Consider the following 18,884-nt stretch of genomic DNA (forward strand, 5'->3'; position numbering starts at 1 on the left):
TTCTACGTCCAGAATGATTTCGGCCTAACACATGCAACTAATAAGAAATCACAATAATTATTGTGTAATACACATACTTACCTTTGATAAACTATTTAAAGCTCAAAGAATGCATATGAAAGCAATGAGTTTTTTTTTTTTTTTGAAGCAAGGAGTTTAACATAATACAGTGGAGTAAACAGAGTCAGAAAATACAATAATCACTTAGAGAAAGTACATGACATCACAAAAAGAGACCTCATGTCATTTCCGGCATAGTTATCAACAACTAACGGGATCCACACCTTTCCACTCGTTGAAGCTCACCACCGTCATATTGATTATTTCTTCCACATCTTTGCTTTTATTCTGAAATATTCTTCTATTTTTTTCTAGCCAGATGTTCCAAACGATTGCGCAGAAGCACCTTAATCGTTGTTCTTGATCCACCTTTCTCCTTGGTTCCTCAGTCCAACATAGGAAATGTTCTTTCATCGAATCCAGAAAGGACCACTGTTGGCATAGCATCGATATCCAAGCACTCTACACCTGCCAAACAAAATCACAGCTTAGAAACAAGTGGTGGACATGCTCCACATCGTTATTACATAAAACACATACATTATCTTCCTTACTGATAATTCTAAACCGGCTTAGCCTTTCTTTTGTATTCACCCTCCCTATCAAGACGAACCAAGTAAACAATTCCACTCTTGGTGGCACTAAACCTTTTAAGATAGTCTTAGTGAAGCTGTAGCTGGTAACCTCTTCTGGGATAATTTCCTACTGCAAAACCTGCACAAATGAGTTAGTTGAATAAACACCTTGTCTATCATATTTCTACATCACTCTATCGTTTTTGTTATTTACTAGTTTCACAGGTCTCAATGCCTCATGTAATTGACTCGGAAGTTCCAGCTCCCATTGAAAGAGCTCTCTCCGCCATTGGAAGTTCTAAATCCGATCTAACCCGTTCCAGAACCCGCAATCCCCTATAACAAATCCACATTGGTTTGAAATAGAGAAAAGCCTGGGGAGCCGATCCTTCAAAGGTCCACCAAGTAACCAAACATCCTCCTAAAACCAAGTACGTGGCCCATCACCAATCTCCATAGATAAGCCAGTAATCATCTTCTCCCTTATATGTTGATTCATTATCTGCATCTGGCATATATCCTTCCAGGGCCCGCCTCTAGTAGGTAGCACTTGAGTTGAGAGAAGCTCATTAGGATTTAGATTATTGGAGGAGCATACCACTTTCTTCCACAACGGGCACTCTTCCTTCGCAAATCGCCACCACCACTTAAACAACATAGCTGTGTTATGAATCATAACATCTCCCACTCCCAACCCACCAAGTTTCTTTGGAGCCTACACCACTTTCCATCTTACTAATGCCATCCCATTACTACCATCCTCCTTACTCCACAGGAACCTTCTCTGCAGTGAAATCAGTTTCTCAGCAACAGCTTTCGACATCTTGAACAAACTCAAATAATACACTGGCAAACTATTTAAAACTGATTTGATCAGCACTAATTTTCCAGCTTTGTTCAGTACTTTAGCTTTCCACAGGCTGAGCTTTTCCTCCACTTTGTCTATTATAGGCTTCCAGGTCTTCACCAACCTCGGATTTGCTCCTAAGAGGATTCCAAGGTATTTAACTGGAAGGGAATCACGCTTACAACCCAACAAGCGGCACATACGCTGGATCCATTGTTCGTCACAATTTATTGGAATCAAGCTCGACTTATCAAAATTGATACTGAACCCTGACATCAACTCAAAGCATCTCAGGAGTCGCTTGTAATTCTTGATAGTCTCCTCTTCTGGTGGACAAAACAGAATTGTATCATCAGCAAACTGTAGATGTGAGAACTCTATACTATCTCTCCTAACCAACAAAGGTGATATGCGGCCGTTCCTCACTGCCTCTCCAACCATTCCATGCAGCACATCCACAACCAGGACAAACAAGAAAGGAGAAAGTGGGTCACCTTGTCTAAGCCCTCTTTCCATTTTGAACGGCTTAGTCGGCAAACCATTTACCAAAACCAACATAGATGTTGTGGCCACACATTCCATAACCCACGATCTCCATCTATGTCCAAACCCCACATTTTGCATTACTGTGTCCACAAAGCTCCACTTGACTCTATCATATGCTTTTTGAAAATCAATCTTGATTATTGCAGCCTCTTTTTTTCTCAGTTTAAGCCAATTTACAGTTTCACTCGCGATAAGTGCCCCATTATGTATTTTCCTTCCCTTTACAAATGCGCTCTGAGTCTCCCCTACTAACTCTGGTATCATAGATCTCATCCTCCTAATTAGTACCTTGGAAATAACCTTGTATACACACCCAACCATACTAATAGGTCGTAGGTCCTTAATCTCCCTTGCACCAATGAACTTCGGTGCCAGCGCTACCCAGGTGACATTGGAATTAGCCGGTAACCTGGATATCTGAAAGAATCACATCACAGCTGCCGTGAATTCAGATCCAATCTCGCCCCAACACCTCTTAATTAAATGAGTAAAGTATCGTTTTTGTCCCCAACGTTTGGGGTAAATTCTATTTGTGTCCCTAACGTTTAAATCGTCCTATTTGTATCCTTAACGTTTGTAAAAGTGATTCAATGTTATCCTGCCGTCAGTTACACATCATGAGCGCTTTAATTTGAGTTTTAAAAATCTCTTCTTGAAGTTAGAATATAAATGTTTGGGATAGAATCGATGATCTACTCCGAAAAAGAGCTCATCAAATGTTGAAACTAATTCCTACAACATTTACATAATTCACTTTTCTAAGGACATAAGTGAATCTAAACACAAATAGTGGGTAAAATATTAAAATCAACCACATCCAAGTGAGACCTAATTGAGAATGAATACATTCAAGTGAGAATAATTGAAAAATATAATCTGATTTATTAGTATAATTGATAGTAGGATAACATTGAATCACTTTTATAAACGTTAAGGATACAAATAGGACGATTTAAACGTTAGGAACACAAATAGGACTTACCCCAAACGTTGGGGACAAAAACGATACTTTACTCTAATTAAATTCATGTTGTATCCATCACAGCCTGGTGCCTTAGAAGACTCGCAATCCCATACAACCTCTCTGATCTCCTCAGCCGATGGCAGCGTCTCCAAATTCATAGAATCTTCCTGGTCTATCCTACCTACCAGACCGTCCCTGAATCCCACCATCGGAGAATCTTTCTGGTGATATAAATCCTTATATAACTCTGTAATTGCAATTTTTATTCTAGCTTGATTCCTGACCAGTCTGCTGTTGATTAATAGTGTATCAATCCTATTATTCTTCCTTCTTGCTGAATCTATATTGTGAAAGTATCTTGTATTTTTGTCCATATCCTTCGCTTGCCTAGACCGAGACATCTGTTTCCAGTGAACTTCTTTTCTCATATACCACCTCTCACAACAAGTAACTAGCGCCTTTCTTCTAACCTCCATCGTTCCATCATACACTACTTTTTAATTTATTCCTCAAACTTTGTAATCTTCTTGTCCATGTCACCAAAGTTGGCCTTGTGCCACCTCCTTATCGGAGTCGTCAAAGCCTTCGATTTATCCGTGAACTGTATCTCCCCCAATCCTCTCCACTTATCCCTCACCATTCTGAGAAAGCCTTCATGTCTAAACCAAGAATCTAGGCTTCGGAATAGCCTTGGACCTTCCCTCAACTTCTTGTCTTCCACTAAAATAAGACAATGATCTGATAAGTCTCTAGGTCCACCTCGTAACCGGGTCTCGTAAAACTCTTCTAGCCACTCTAAGCTAACCAGAGCTTTATCTATACGACTGTAAAAACGCCTCTGAAACTATGTGAACTTACGATCAGTGAGTGACAAATCCACTAAGTGCATATCTTGTATTCAATTCTTGAAGTTATCCATAGACCGAGATAAAATAACAGTACTTTATCTTTTCTCCACATGTACTATTTTATTAAAATCTCCTATGTAACAACAAGAAACCTGGCATAACCCAATCATGTAACGAGTTAATATATAAGAAAGCAATGAGTTAAATCATGATAATGATATGTGTGGCGGTGGGGGATATATAAGATGGTTGAATATGAACCTTAGTTTCATCATTATTATTGACTTACATATTGTTGTTTGATTGATTATGTGCGCCTACATATACAGATCCCAACTCCTTTTCCACTCCTTTAATTTACTGCTATGCTAATTTATAATTGGTTTGCTTTAAGACATGTTTTCCGCCAGAAAAACATTATCATACACATGTTAATTTGATGTTGAACTTAATATATATCTAATGTTAGATATGATGATCATGCACCGGATTAATAATAATGCGCCCCCAATACCTCCTTTTTTTCCCCTTGCACTTGAGTGAATTTGTGAATATTATATTAGAATAATACTATACATTTAAATTTTTTTTGTTAAACTAAGTTTAATTAAATTGATCTAACATAACAAAAATCAATTATAACTAGTATTATTCTAAATTTTATTGTTCAACTTAGTTTATAAAAAGACTTAGATGTATAGTATTACTCATTATTATATTATTATCACTTATGACAACTGGCTGGCAACTATAATCTCTGCAGTGTCAAGATTCAAGAAGGCCGCTGATTCCTTTAATTTGATGATAAGAGTCACGTTTGGATTAGTTTTGAATAAAGTAAGACATCAATCCCTCAACCTCAAGGGTATGTTTGATATCAGAACAGAGTGATCAACCAACATCCAATATAATTATTAATTAAGCCACCTAGTAAATAACACAGCAACTAACACACAATCTTTTAAAATTGGTAGTTGCTTCGCTACGATCATAAATTAATACATGTCAATACTCAATACAATAAAAATGTGATCAACAAAAAGACGATTAAAAATTAACAAAAGTCAACCATAAAATCATGACTAGCTAGCTAGAAAGCCACTAATGCAACAATAATATGCGTGCAGAGAGAACAAATTCTAGATCTATATCAGAACTATAGTGGCATAAATATATATATAGTTTTACCAACAAATTCAAGCATAGCAGCCACCACAGTAACTCAAAATTCACTGAAACCAAAAAATCACAGCAGCCACCACCGCCAACATATTTCTTGGCTTACTGGAGCATTGCATGAGCGCTCTCAAGATATATTTAATATGAAGTAGTAAAAAGTATTGTGTACATTATTTATATTGTATAATTTTCCAAGGAATTGGTCTCTGGTTAATTAGCTGGCTTGGCCTCTTAATCAAATTTAAATATTTGTGGTAGGTAATAATGATTATGTCATTCTACAAATATCTATCTTTGACAATCACCCAAGCGTTTAATTTGTCGTATTTAAGAAATAAGAATAGAGAATTACCCAAGTGGATAAAATAAAATAAAATAAAATATTATTCTCGAAACCCACAGAATTGCAGAGACAGCCCTTGTTAATTTGTCAACTACAACGGCTACTAATTTTCATATTAGTATAATATTGTCTTCCATTTTGGAAAATATCCGCATAAATTCTTGTGGTAGCTAGGGACGAGGGGCTAATTGATGATATTATATTATTATTCATTGTGTCTAAAATTTATTAAATATTTAAATTGATGAATTCCAGGCTTTTGCGCATCACACGGTCACTCAGACATGCACGGTTTCATCTTCTTGTATCTATTATTGCTACTCTCTATGACTATGAGGACCACATAATATGATGGGAGCATATGTATAATGTATGTATATATCTTTCTCATCTACAAACCCTCTTCTTGTTCACACTATATAATATTACAGAAATATTTGCTAACAAACAAAATTAATAAAAAATAATCAAAATTTATCTTATTTAATATTTATTAATTATTGTTAAAATTAATAAATAATAAAATAAATTTAGAATTTTTTTTTTAGTATTACTAAAAATAAATTTATCTTATTTTACTAGGTAAACAATATTTTTTGTGAATAATATGAACAATAAATTCTAAAATTACTCTAATAAAATAAAAATACACTACACTCTCAAATTACTCACCTAAATCTTAATATTAGAATACTATTTACATATCTAATAAATTAAATATCCAATATTTTTATTATTCATATTATTTAGTATTTTCATAATCTACCTATACTTTTTCCTACTAATAATTCGCTCGGTTAATCAGAGTCTTACTGCCTTACATGATGGCAATTAAACCTTATTGAAATTAAAGATTCTCCCATTATTTTGTCTCTTCATAATACTCCCAAGTCTCAACCGACACAACTCTTTCAATAAATTAGTTAGATAATAAAAATTCACATTCAATTATTTTTATGTAAAACTAATAATAAAAAAATTATAAAATAAAAATTTAATTAAATTTATTAAATTATGTAACAATTTTTACTATAAATTTTACAGTAAAGACAGCGTTCAATAAATTAGTTAAATAATGAAGCTTGTTAAACATATCAAGTCAATATTTAAATTAATAACACTCGGCCTAGCAGTACACGATACAAAGATACTATCGTCAATTACCTATGATTTTATTTGATTGATTGAGCATGGCTGGAATAAATTATTACTATAAGGAATTTCATTTGCATGAATAATAATTTATCAAAAACCAAGATATATAGCTAGATAGCTAGCAAGTTAATAAGTTGACGAGTTGAATCGTGTTCATTATTTAATTCATGTACTAATTGAAGTGTATGTATATGGCATAAGAATACAAAAGTAGAAAAAAAAATTAATAATTATATAGGAGGGGCAGGTGTTAGTGCTGTCCAGCAGTGGGGTATGATCTGATTGGCAAATTGTTGTGTATATTATTCACATGTATGTGTTCCGGTCAAACCGGTCAGCTATATATGTAATCTAGCTGTACTCGTTTTCTTTGAAGATATGTTTTCAACTTCATTCACTCATTCAAACACAACAAATCGTAGTTGGTAAATAATTGTCCAATTGCTGAACTAGTCTCTCTTCTCTTCTCCTACTTCAAAATTTCAAAACGCCCCCATTACACTCTAATTTAATAATAATAATCTCTCCTTTAATTTTTGCTTTCCTTTTGGCTTGAAGGCTCATTACAGTGACCATAAAATTACTTAACTATATATGTATGTATTATTTACATTTCGAAAATGTTTGATAACAAAAAAAAAAATCAGCCAAAAACAACTATAAATTACCTTATTTAGTATTCATTGATTGGGACAATTAATGAATGCTAAATAAAGTAAGTTATGACTGTTTTTTTTTTTCTCTCTAACATTACCAAGTAATGTTAGGTAGACAAAAAAAACAGCAAGAACTTGCCTTATTTAGCCTTCATTAATTATCGCAATAATTAATGAATGCTAAATAAGCCAAATTTTGGCTATTTTTTAGCTGATTTTCTTTTGTTACCAAACATTTCCGTTACCCTTTACATTTTACAGTATAATATTGGAGCTGAATTAATTAATTGGATTTGTCATCGGCATTGTGATTGTGTGAATCTGGTGAAGACTTTGGCGACTTGAGAGGATGCCTACGATGGTGAGTTCTCTTCCGCTCCTTGGGAGTTTGAGCATCTGTGGTAGTGTTGGTATCATCATGATTTGGAACAGTGTAAACAAAGGGTCCAATGGGGACATCATCATAGTCCTGGAGTGGCTCAAGGATCTTAACCACGGCGGGCATAGAAGGACGGTTCCTAGGCCTATGGCTGAGGCACTGGTAAGCCAAGGCTGCTGCTTTCTTTGCACCCATCTCAGAGTACTGTCCCTCCAGCCTTGGATCCATGATCCTCCCCAGCTTCCTTGAATCGTTGAGTGCAGGCCTCGCCCATTCCACCAGATTCTGTTCTCTTGATGGACGCCCCTTGTCCACTGATCTTCTTCCTGTCAGCATCTCCAACAGCACCACTCCGAAGCTGTACACGTCACTCATTGCTGTCAAGTGACCTGTCATCACGTATTCCGGTGCTGCATATCCTTGTGTCCCCATCACTCGTGTTGACACGTGTGTGTCATCTCCTTCAGGCCCGTCTTTTGCCAACCCGAAATCTGATAGCTTTGCATTGTAATCCTGATCATCATTATCATATCATCAGTTTTCAATTTTAAACTTTGAATAAATTACCATTTGTATCCACGAAAGACGACAATTGTAATCACAGAAGATGACTTTTGTGTGTCAAGAGTATGCTAACAGACCAATTACATAACTAACGTCTGAGTACTCTTGGCACACGAAGGTCATCTTCCGTGGTTACAATTGTTGTTTTATTCTTATATGGATACATTTGTCAGCGTCTATATTTTTTATGAGTACAAATGGTAATTTATTCTTAAACTTTTTTATAGACTTCTGAAGAAAGTTAATTCAATAACAACAACAATAATAATAATAATGCTATTGTGACACTCACAGAGTCTAACAAGATGTTTGAAGCCTTGAAATCTCTATAGATTACTGGCTTCTTTTGTTCATGAAGAAAGGATAGACCTTTGGCTGCTCCAACAGCAATCTTCATTCTTGTTGACCATGGCAATGACGCAGAGTATCCTGCAATTTCATTAAAACACAACACACATTAGCATATTAAATACATTATTATAGTCAAACAAATTAAACAGTAACTAATTAACCCAACAACTTACTTCTAAAGAGTTGATTCTCTAAGCTGCCTCGTGGTAAATACTCATACACCAGAAGCCTATGTTCCTCTTCACAGCAGTATCCAATCAAATTCACAAGGTGCGGGTGACTCAGTTGACCCAGAAACACAACTTCAGTCTATCATAAACCAGAACAAACAATTGTAAGGTTTAATTAACTACTAAACAAACCAGAATGAATCAAAAGAAGAAGCTAAGGGACTTGACTTACCAACCACTCCTTGTGGCCCTGAGTTCCATCCAAATCCAAAAGCTTAACAGCAACAGGCTGAGCCTTAAGACCAGGCCTTACCTTATCATCAATGAAGCCTTTGTGGACAGGTCCGAAGCCTCCTTCACCAAGAAAGTTACTTGATGAGAAGCTCTGAGTAATGATCTTGAGTTCGGCGAGTGTGAACACATAAAGGTTGGTCCCTGCTAGAGATATGGAGATCTCCTCAGAGAGCGTGGTAGCGCTTGGAAAACTCAAATCGGTAACCGAAACTCTGTTAGAACCGCTCCTAGTAGTACTAGTACCGCTACTATGACCCTTGGTTGCCACCACTTTGTTGTTTGATTTCTTAGGAGACTGTGGTGGGTAATCAGAATGATCACCACCCTTGTAACAACTCAGGAACAAGGAACTCAATGTCATCTTCATCTAACCAAAAGAATTAAAGAATAATAATGTTTGTTTTTTCTTGAGGAACCTTAGAGAATTGGTGACATATATAGATACAAATTACAAAGTGTTTAGGCAGCAGAACTTGTTGGTTGTGTTGAATTTTTCTCTTTGATTTGTGTAGCTCCTGTACGCAATGGAATTATTCTTCTTCTATGTGCCATTTCTTTATTTATAGGGGGGTGCGGTGGTTGTGGTGTTTGGCAAACCCTTTGAAAGTGATTTAAATAATTGGATTAATGGGGAACCGAGTATATCTTATTCTCAAGTCTAAGATGTTGGGTTTAGGTAAAATGACATGTCTACCCCTCCTTGACTTTCTCCCATTAAAGGACCTTCTTAGTAGGAATGCCATCTTCCGGAATGTTTCCTTAGCTTTCATTTCATAACACTCAAATGCTATAATATAAGTGGCGCTTTAAAAAGCTATTACAACAGTGGAATATACTACATAATAAATTGTAAGTAAATAAATGAATCTTACAATTTTATTTTTGCCAGAAAAAAAAATATATTTTCTTCTAACAACAACTCATATTTTCAGTCAATCTTGTTTCAAAAAAAAATTCCATAATTATGTAAAAATCATAGCAAAATAGAACTCCATCTCAACTAAATTTTTTATTGCCTTTACGCCGCCGCCATCCTTTTTTTCCGGCACATTTTTATTTTTAATATTGGATTAACAGTGGAGTTTTTTTAAATTATGATCTACTGTAGTATTTTTTTAAAATGTGGGATGATTTAAATTATGATCTATTATACAGAAATCGGACCGTTCGATTTGTGTTTAAAAATTTAAAAAATTTGGAGTACACAAATCGGACTCCAAAATTTTTTAATTTTTTAAATTGTGTACCTTCCATAGTTTTATAAAACACCAAAAATTATCACGTTAAGGCATAACACTCATCATACTTCCATATCCAAATTTTTTTAGCCTTTGTGCGGTGTATATGTATTTTCTAAACACAATATTTTTTTTGTTATCTAAAACTCCCTTTTTTTTTATTATCTATTTCATCACTATATATGGCAGCTAGCAAAGGGACAGACAGATGACGTAGTACGATTAAGTGAGCGACTCTTCGATCAAGCAATGTGTGAACATGATTTAATTTGTTTCTTCTTTCAGATACAGAGAAATGGAACAATAAGCAAAGTCGATGTTCTTGCAACATTGTTAGATTATAGTTTATAGAAAATTTTAATTTAATTTGTTTCTAGTTTCTACGTTCCACTATATACATACAAGAGAAAACATCAATGTTTATTAAACAGCAACATAAAATAAAAAAAAAAATCATAGTAGTTGGAAACTTGAATTATATGCCTGCGGTTCAACGGCAACGAACTATTAATTATTAGTTTATGTTTAGTTACGTTAATTTTTTACAAAAAAAATCATGTGTTATATTTTAATACTAATTATTGTTTTAACTAATGAGTTAGGTGGTTTGGATGAAAAATATTACTTAAACAAGGAGGAATTATTTATGCAACACGTTAATGGCCAATTGCCCTTTTATAAAAAACTTAGATTATTCAAGTTACTCTTTTTTTTTTTGGAACATCTCCACATACATAGCAAGCGGAATCTTTAATTTCGTGACCACCTCGTATAAGTGAAACATAATTTGAGAAATTGTTTGGTATGTAGTTAGTAGAAATAGAACATAGTGCGGAAGAAAAGTTAAACACCATAATCCACAAAAGTTGACAGCAAGTAATAAATAGGATGCTTGATTTTAATGGATCCACCTGAATTTATGAAATTAATTTTAACCAACTTATCCTTTAAAAAAAATCAAAGATAATTCTAATCAGCTGTGTAGAATTGAATTAAGTCGGTTACATATGCTATGTGGTTTGAGAGGGAAGGAAGGAGTGTGAGTCAAATGAGTCATCGCCGTGCGGCGGCGGGGAAGGTAGTTGGGATCCGCCGCATGATTGGATTGTAGTATATTAATTATTAATATTATTTGTTATTATGAAGAGGATTTAATTTAGTATATATATTAAACTTAATAATTAAAGAAGTTTTTGTAGATAATATATAAAATTTAGTTTTTTTAACATATTTTAATTCTAACGTGTAAATAAATTAAATTTTTATTAAAAAAAATCTCAATGTTATTGGATAAGCCCCGAGGAACTAAAACTATGCCATAGCATAGAAAAAAAAATGAGTTATGAGTTGATATGATCCAAATAATTTGGACTTAAATGTTGTGTTGAGTGTGGGCGAATTAGAATAGAATTGAAAACCGCGGTGCGTAACAAACTACGATTCCTGCAAATCAACGAGTGCGCGGAATGAGGACAATTTGGTCAAATCACCGAACCGGATTTTGGCGGAAGGATGGGGAGGTGTTTCCTCACTAAAAGTCAATGCGTGTCATTACAAATAAATTAACAAAAAGTCATAAAGGGCTTAACTTAATTTAATTTAGCATGTGATGGTAAAATCTTCATCTTTATTTATGCAATTATCCAATTTCTGTAGTATTAATTACCATTTCTTTTATAAGTACCCAATGCTACAAAACTTTTTTTCCCAAATATAATACAATATAATATTATATTTGTCATACATACACAATTAGACTCATTTTTTGGGACATGATAAGTATGTGTGTTGTGTATTATTGTGGAAAATGTGGGTGTTAGACATGGATGTGAGAATAATTTTTTTTGAATTAAAGATAAAAAAATTAGATCATCCAATTTCTTTATAAAAAAAATTAAGGTAATCAAACCCTCCAATTTGTGTACCCAAAAATCGAACAATTTAATTGCATAAAACACTTCTACACTTCATATTTGCATTCTACATCATTCCTCCTCCCACATTAAGTTAAAAAGTGACACAATTACTTGTGTTAGAATTATAACAAGTAAAAAAGTAAGGGAATTAAGCGGTCAAAACTCAAAAGCAACAGTCAACGAAGTAGTTTATAGGAAATTAAGTGTACACTGCCACGAAGGCTACCTATCCTTCTTTAATTTAAACGATCATGATTTGCATTTCGAAGAAGTGAGGAATAAAAGGTGGTCTCATATTTGATTATTTGTTAACTAATTACCTAAAAATAATTATTTGTTAACTAATTACTTAACAAATAATTATACAAAAAAATTTAAATAATAATTTTGTAAAATATTTTACATTATTAATTTATCAAAATTTCAATTATTTCTTAAATCATATTCATTAATCATAAAAGTTGACAATTTGATACATACATAACAGTAGAAATATGATTTTTTTTAATTTGTTCTTCTACTTAAATCAATCTCCAATATAAATTAGAATGTTATACATGACATGTAAAATTAACGTGATTGAATAATTAAATAAATACATACGATCAATTATGAATTGCTTTCTCTTGAACTCATGAATCATCCATATCTTAAAAAAATATTATTTCTTCTAGATACTAATTACCTAAATTACCAATAATCATTCAATACATAAATAATTTTTTCTTAAGAGAAATTTATAAATTTTATATTTACAATTAAATTGAATAATAAATCATGTAAATAAACATTAATTACTCAAAAACGTAATTAATAATAGCTACCTTATGGAATAATATATTTTAAGGAATAGTATATTATTATATAAGATGATATAAAAACTTGTTTTAGAATTTAGTTGTGAACAATAGTTTGAGATAGCTAGATGACAATTGAATTGAAAAAACTTAAAAAAAAAATTAATAAACCTTTTTTTATATAACATTTGTTGACGAGACTACTGTTTTGGATTAGGATAGCATATTAAAATTTTGAGTAAATGAAAATACTATATTACAATCTCAATAAAGACTAATAGATATGTTATTAAGACGAATAAGTCATTAATCTGTATAGGTGTTAATTTATGGCATTAAAAATATATATTAAATACAATAAATACTTAATAACGTTACACCGATAAAATGAAAAAAAAAAAAAAAAAACTCAGAACAACTAACATATTATTTAGGATTCACTTTATCATTTTAACCATTACTAACTTAAACATCAGGATATCTTTACAAGTAATCCTCCCAATTTAATATCAACGTTACTCAAGTTAAAATTTTTAAATTTCATAAGCTCGTCACCTCTGAAAAAAAAATAGGAATAGCTGCAAAATTCTTTATCATAAAAGGAGAATGCTAGCTTTATAACTGATGATGAAAAAAGAAAGAACCAATATATAATTGAACTTTTTTTTGTCGAATATTAATATTCATCTTTTTATCTTATTAGTAGTCCTCTCTAAATTCGTCATAAGAACTGCTGGCAGATTCTATTTAGCAGCGATTAAAAAAAATCGTCACTAAATATCCACCGCTATCTGTTGATTTTTTTGTAGTGTTAAATTGTATAAATAACATTATTACACATCATAAAAGAGAATTTATGTAGATGAGTTGAGCGTTGAAAACAATATGAATGGACAAATGGAGTATATATGATGAGGTATAGGAGCTCCGATCCGAGGCTTTAGATGCTTCCATTTTCAGTAGTCTTAGACCTTAGTTAATTGCGCGTAATAAGGAGCTGTAGCACACTTAGGGATGATTCATTTTCTATTTTGTTTTTTAGTTGATTTTATCAAACAAATAAATTAATTAAATTATAGCTAGGTCATCATGTCAACGTACTCTCACAATGGGAATGTGAATGTCAAACTCCAGTTGCCTTTCTTGGACCATCACATTATGCGTTATAATTTAATTCCATATTCTCATATGACCAAACCATATCATTCAATGAAAATTGGATGGTGAGTTTTGTGCCCTCCCCTGAGCGGTAATTATCAGATTGTTGTTTAATTATTACATAGTTACTACTATAATCGGCCAGACAACTCGTTTTCCCGTTTAATAATTATTCTGATAAATTTAATTTTTTCATATTGGTGTGAAACACAATTGATTTTTGCGATAGAGGAGCTATTGGTGAGTCTCTTTTAGTATTAGGCTGCGTTTGTTTATAGAGACAGGACACTAAGACAGGAACACAATATATCCAGAGACACTAAATTAGTATATTTTGTGTCTTTCCTAACAGGAAGGACACGGAGACATTAACAAAGGACATAACTTATTTTTTATTTTTTTTTCATTATTCTTGTTAATTTTTCATAATTATATTTTTTATTGTTATATTTTTCATCTCAAATTTGTTAAATAAAAAAAATAAAAATAAATTAAATTTTCATAATTTGTTATAGTTTATCACCAAACAGAATATAAAAATATAAAATTTTGTGTTCTGTTCATCAGTATTCTGTCCTGTCCTATTCTCAATGTCTTATTCTGCCCTGTTCTTAAAAACAAACGCAGCTTTGGTGTTTTTGTTTAGAGTTAGATTACAAAATTAAAGTGAAGGATTATTAATTATTTTCTGCTATAGCGTGCATTGCAAGAATCACTATATTCTCTCACGAATCATAAATATAGATGACATATTTTGTTGTTTATCTAAATATTATATATGCATTACGACTTTGGTCTAGTCAATATGTATGTATACATCTTTCATGTATCTAGATTATTGACTATTAAAAAACGTATGTTACATCGATATATAATATAAAATTTGTGATTCACAATAATAACGTTTAAGCTTGCATTTTAAAATTATTTAAAAAAAATTATTATTTAACCATCAACTCAATTCGTTTAATTTAATTCTTTTAATTTAATAATTTAACAACATATTTTATTTCATATTTTAAAAAATTAATAACTAATTGATAATAAAAATAATAAATTTTGATAACATTCTAACATTCATCATTATTTTATTTGATTTCATTGAATTTTTTAACGTGTTGATCAGGGCATTTTTCACATTCAGTTTTTCGAGGAAAAAAATAATTAGAGTACGTGCAACTAAATTAAGGGTTGAAAAAACAACACAAACTAACCCCGATTATACTATAATAACTTATAATTTATAGCATCGTTCTATCAATACGTTAATTAAACCACCTAACATGATGTGATCGATCAGAAAGAAAACGAAGGGTTCTAGAAGGCAAAATGGGATGATGTTTTTTGGCCTTGTTAACTCTTATGTTCGGTAACTAAAAGAATGTTTAAGTGTGTATATAAATAAATAAATAAGTTAGGCAATGACATTAATTTTATATAATATTTGGAATTAATTTACCAAATAAATAAATAAAAAATTTCGAGAAAAATATGAAGAATAAATGTCACCAATTATTACCAATTATATCTCTATTCTGTTAATCCAACCATCAATTATTTGTATAGAAATATCGGTGAAAAAATTGAGGCACTAAAGAATTTTTACTGTGCATCACACTTTTAAAGTGATAATGGGCTTGGAGGCCCAACAGAGCAAGAGAGTAAACTGCAACTAATTGAACTAACAAAAAAGTTTAAAGCTATGCTACGCTTAGTTTGAATACAAGGCTTTAGGGCCTTTTTGGGTCTGTTAACAAAGGTAATTCAGATTGGTGACCCATGACAAAAAAAAAAGAGATTCGTTACCGAAAACCAAAGCCGTTAAAAAAATGTAGTGACACTATTCAATATAGAGTCTGAATTTGTTATCTCTCATATTTAAAAAAAAAAAAAAAACGGAAGAGGAGAAAACCTACATTTTTCCGTTGAATTTGTTCCTGCTTCCTAGCATGACGGCTCCATTTAACAATTTAACACACTGCATTATGTCGCACATTAATTTTATTATGGAGGCAACGTTAGTGTAAGACGCGGATATGGAGATGAAGGAAGCTTTACCAGATTGTGGTATCAGGAACATAGTAATCGGACCCTGCGAGTTGCTGATGGGAACTCGGACCCAAAGACTAGTATAACCCTGCGATTTCATCTACTGTAAATTAAAAAAAATTCTCTCAAGCACAAATCGGACCCAGGGACTAGTATAACCAAATAAAAAAAAACCAACAAAGAAAACGGACCATCCGTTTTAGTGAGGACATCTCGCACAGTCCGATTTCTTCTACGTGAATTTCGTATACTACAAGCAAAACGGATCCTCTGATTTGCTTACAAAATTTTCAAAACAAAGAACTCGGACGGTCCGATTTCTTCCTACTAAATCCGAACCAAAAACTGTCCCACATTTAGGTGTAGCACCCCCTCATTCCATAACCCGACATAACACCTGCCCCTCTTCCATAACCAAAAAAATTAGTCGCATTATGTTAACATGTAAGGTTTATTTTCTATGCCAAAAAAGAACTCTGGATGCAACTATATTAATTAGTATACATTAAAATTAATTATTATATATTTATATATAAAAATATATAATTTAATTTATTTTTAATATATATTTTATGCTAATAACTAATTTTTATCGCTAGATTTAATACAGAAGTAACATTTTTGCATAGATTGAATATATCACATAGTTGATAGTACTATAGTAACTAGCAGTGAATAAAATAGATAGAAGTAACAACACTATTTAAATTTGTGGGTATTCATCCCTTTAACCTGTTCGAAACGGATTTTTAACGGGACAAGTGTTTGGGCAAAAATTTTATAGGACTTGCAAAGTGAGGATTTATATTGGAGATTCCACCTAATTATATTTTTCTAATGTAATCTGTACATACCTAAGAGCTATTTGAGTCTTTTCTTTTTTCATTCTGTTTCATCTTTTTTATACAAAACGTTCTAGATAACCTATCTTTTCTATATTTTATTATCTCTATAAATTGTCATTCATATACTTTTTTCACTTTATTATAAGAAAAATCATTATCTCTTCTCACTTTCTTACTCTCACTCTAAACCTTATGCCAAACTATTTACAAATTTCACTCATATATTGTTCGATAAGATATCCTCTCTGAACTATGCAAACTATGAAATATGGAGACTTCTTTTTTATCTAGTCAAAGATTAATACCTACATCAAAATATACACAAAGCCTAGCTGTGGAACAAGTCTCTCTTCACTATCGAATCGTATCTACTATCTAATTGCATTGGAATATATATAGGAAGTTCACTAGAAATAGGGGTTTTATACTACCTTTTTTATATGTCTTATTTTAAATTTTTTAAATATAGATATTAACATTGTATATCATTATATAATGTCTCTTTATTTCATACGTATTGTGCATTATAATAACCTTCTTATGTGTATTAAAGAACCGAGAAAATGATCTTTCGGTAAGCGGCATAAAGGTAAACATAATTTCTTAATGTGATAGTTATTACAGTTTTTCGTATTCATGAATAACTGATAATGAAGTATATTTAAAATAAAATATAGTATGAATTCGTACAAATTTTACATATTTAATATAGTTATAATATTTTTATTTGTTGCTGTTTTAAGAATAACTCTAATATATATATATATATATATATATATATATATATATATATATATATATATATATATATTTAAAATTTAGCGTTAGATAAGTCAAGTATTATTTAAATATTTTTGTTCTAGTATAAATAATGATATGATTAGTTTTTGTTATCAGACAACTATATTTTTTTAGTGCAAGTAATTTTAGACTTTGTTGCATAAATAAACTAAAATAAATCCAAATTACTAGAATCTTCTGAAACAAAATTAATTATATGAAAATGTCCTCTTTTTAATATAGTATAAATAATCATCCTATGATTATGTCAATTTGGCTGATACATAAATTGTTTTTCTAGAATGACACAATTTATCTGTTAAAATTTTAACTCATTTAACAAATAAATCATCATGGAGTGTAGTTATATATAAGGTGAATTCTACCTTACCCCCTCTAAAATAATATGTAAGTTACTTTTCATGATGTGTCACATTTTAATTGGTCATTACTTAACTATAGTTGGGTTATTTTGTAATTTATTATTTGAGATGGGTAATTGTATAATTTCTTAAAATATTAAAATTCTACCACATTAATTGAAGCACGTTCTCACGCAATCTCTTTATACAATGCATCATTTCTTAACGAGTCGTTGAATTTCCATGGCTTGTAACTTCTTCGTTATTCCCAGTATAGTCAGCACCGACTTCCAGTATAGTCAGCACGACTTCATTGCTATCTCATGTCCTCTCACTCAATCTTTTTTTTTTTTTTTTTACCATGGATCATTCCTTACCAATATAATTAATGGTTAGTTTGGTTATTAAATTTTTTTCATTAAAAATAATATATGGAATATATATTCATATGTAAAATATAATATAATATAATAAAATAAATTTATTAAGAGTACTTAAAAGTATAATTAAAATCAGAAATATATAAATATAATAATAAAATTTGTACTCTAAACAAGTAAACATATCTTTTATCATACATAAATTATTTAAAAAAAATATAAATTGTTAAAATTAATAACACAAATTTAAAATGATAAAATTCAACTTTCTTACAAGTAATTTTTATAGTATTTTTATTCTTTTAATTTTTAATTTATTAATATTTTATTATTTAATTAATGATTAAACAAATTATTTTCATGAGAAATATTTTTTGTATACTCTTAAAGAAGAGACCAATATACCAATTTAAAAATTAATATAAAAA

General features: G+C 31.3%; 1 protein-coding gene across 1 annotated transcript; it reads right to left on the bottom strand.

Annotated features, from left to right (window-relative positions):
* Window positions 1-7,024: 7,024 nt before the first annotated feature.
* Window positions 7,025-9,544, bottom strand: LOC107638396 (serine/threonine-protein kinase RIPK). Its single transcript, XM_088483908.1, has 4 exons — window positions 8,870-9,544; window positions 8,641-8,776; window positions 8,409-8,545; window positions 7,025-8,065 (listed from the first exon to the last, which is right to left on the bottom strand). Exons 1-4 carry the CDS (start codon window positions 9,296-9,298, stop codon window positions 7,457-7,459), a joined length of 1,311 nt encoding a protein of 436 aa, XP_088340034.1. The 5' UTR covers window positions 9,299-9,544; the 3' UTR covers window positions 7,025-7,456.
* Window positions 9,545-18,884: the final 9,340 nt, after the last annotated feature.

Source organism: Arachis ipaensis, chromosome B4, assembly GCF_059453495.1.
Source record: "Arachis ipaensis isolate K30076 ecotype BB chromosome B4, ASM5945349v1, whole genome shotgun sequence".
NCBI lineage: Eukaryota > Viridiplantae > Streptophyta > Magnoliopsida > Fabales > Fabaceae > Arachis > Arachis ipaensis.

Excerpts from the sequence above, each read along its gene's own strand:
- LOC107638396 (XM_088483908.1), bottom strand. The coding sequence starts at position 9,298 with ATGAAGATGACATTGAGTTCCTTGTTCCTGAGTTGTTACAAGGGTGGT. Across the intron at positions 8,777-8,869 it reads AGGGCCACAAGGAGTGGTTG|ACTGAAGTTGTGTTTCTGGG; the intron begins GTAAGTCAAGTC and ends GGTTTATGATAG. Across the intron at positions 8,546-8,640 it reads AGAGAATCAACTCTTTAGAA|GATACTCTGCGTCATTGCCA; the intron begins GTAAGTTGTTGG and ends ATGAAATTGCAG.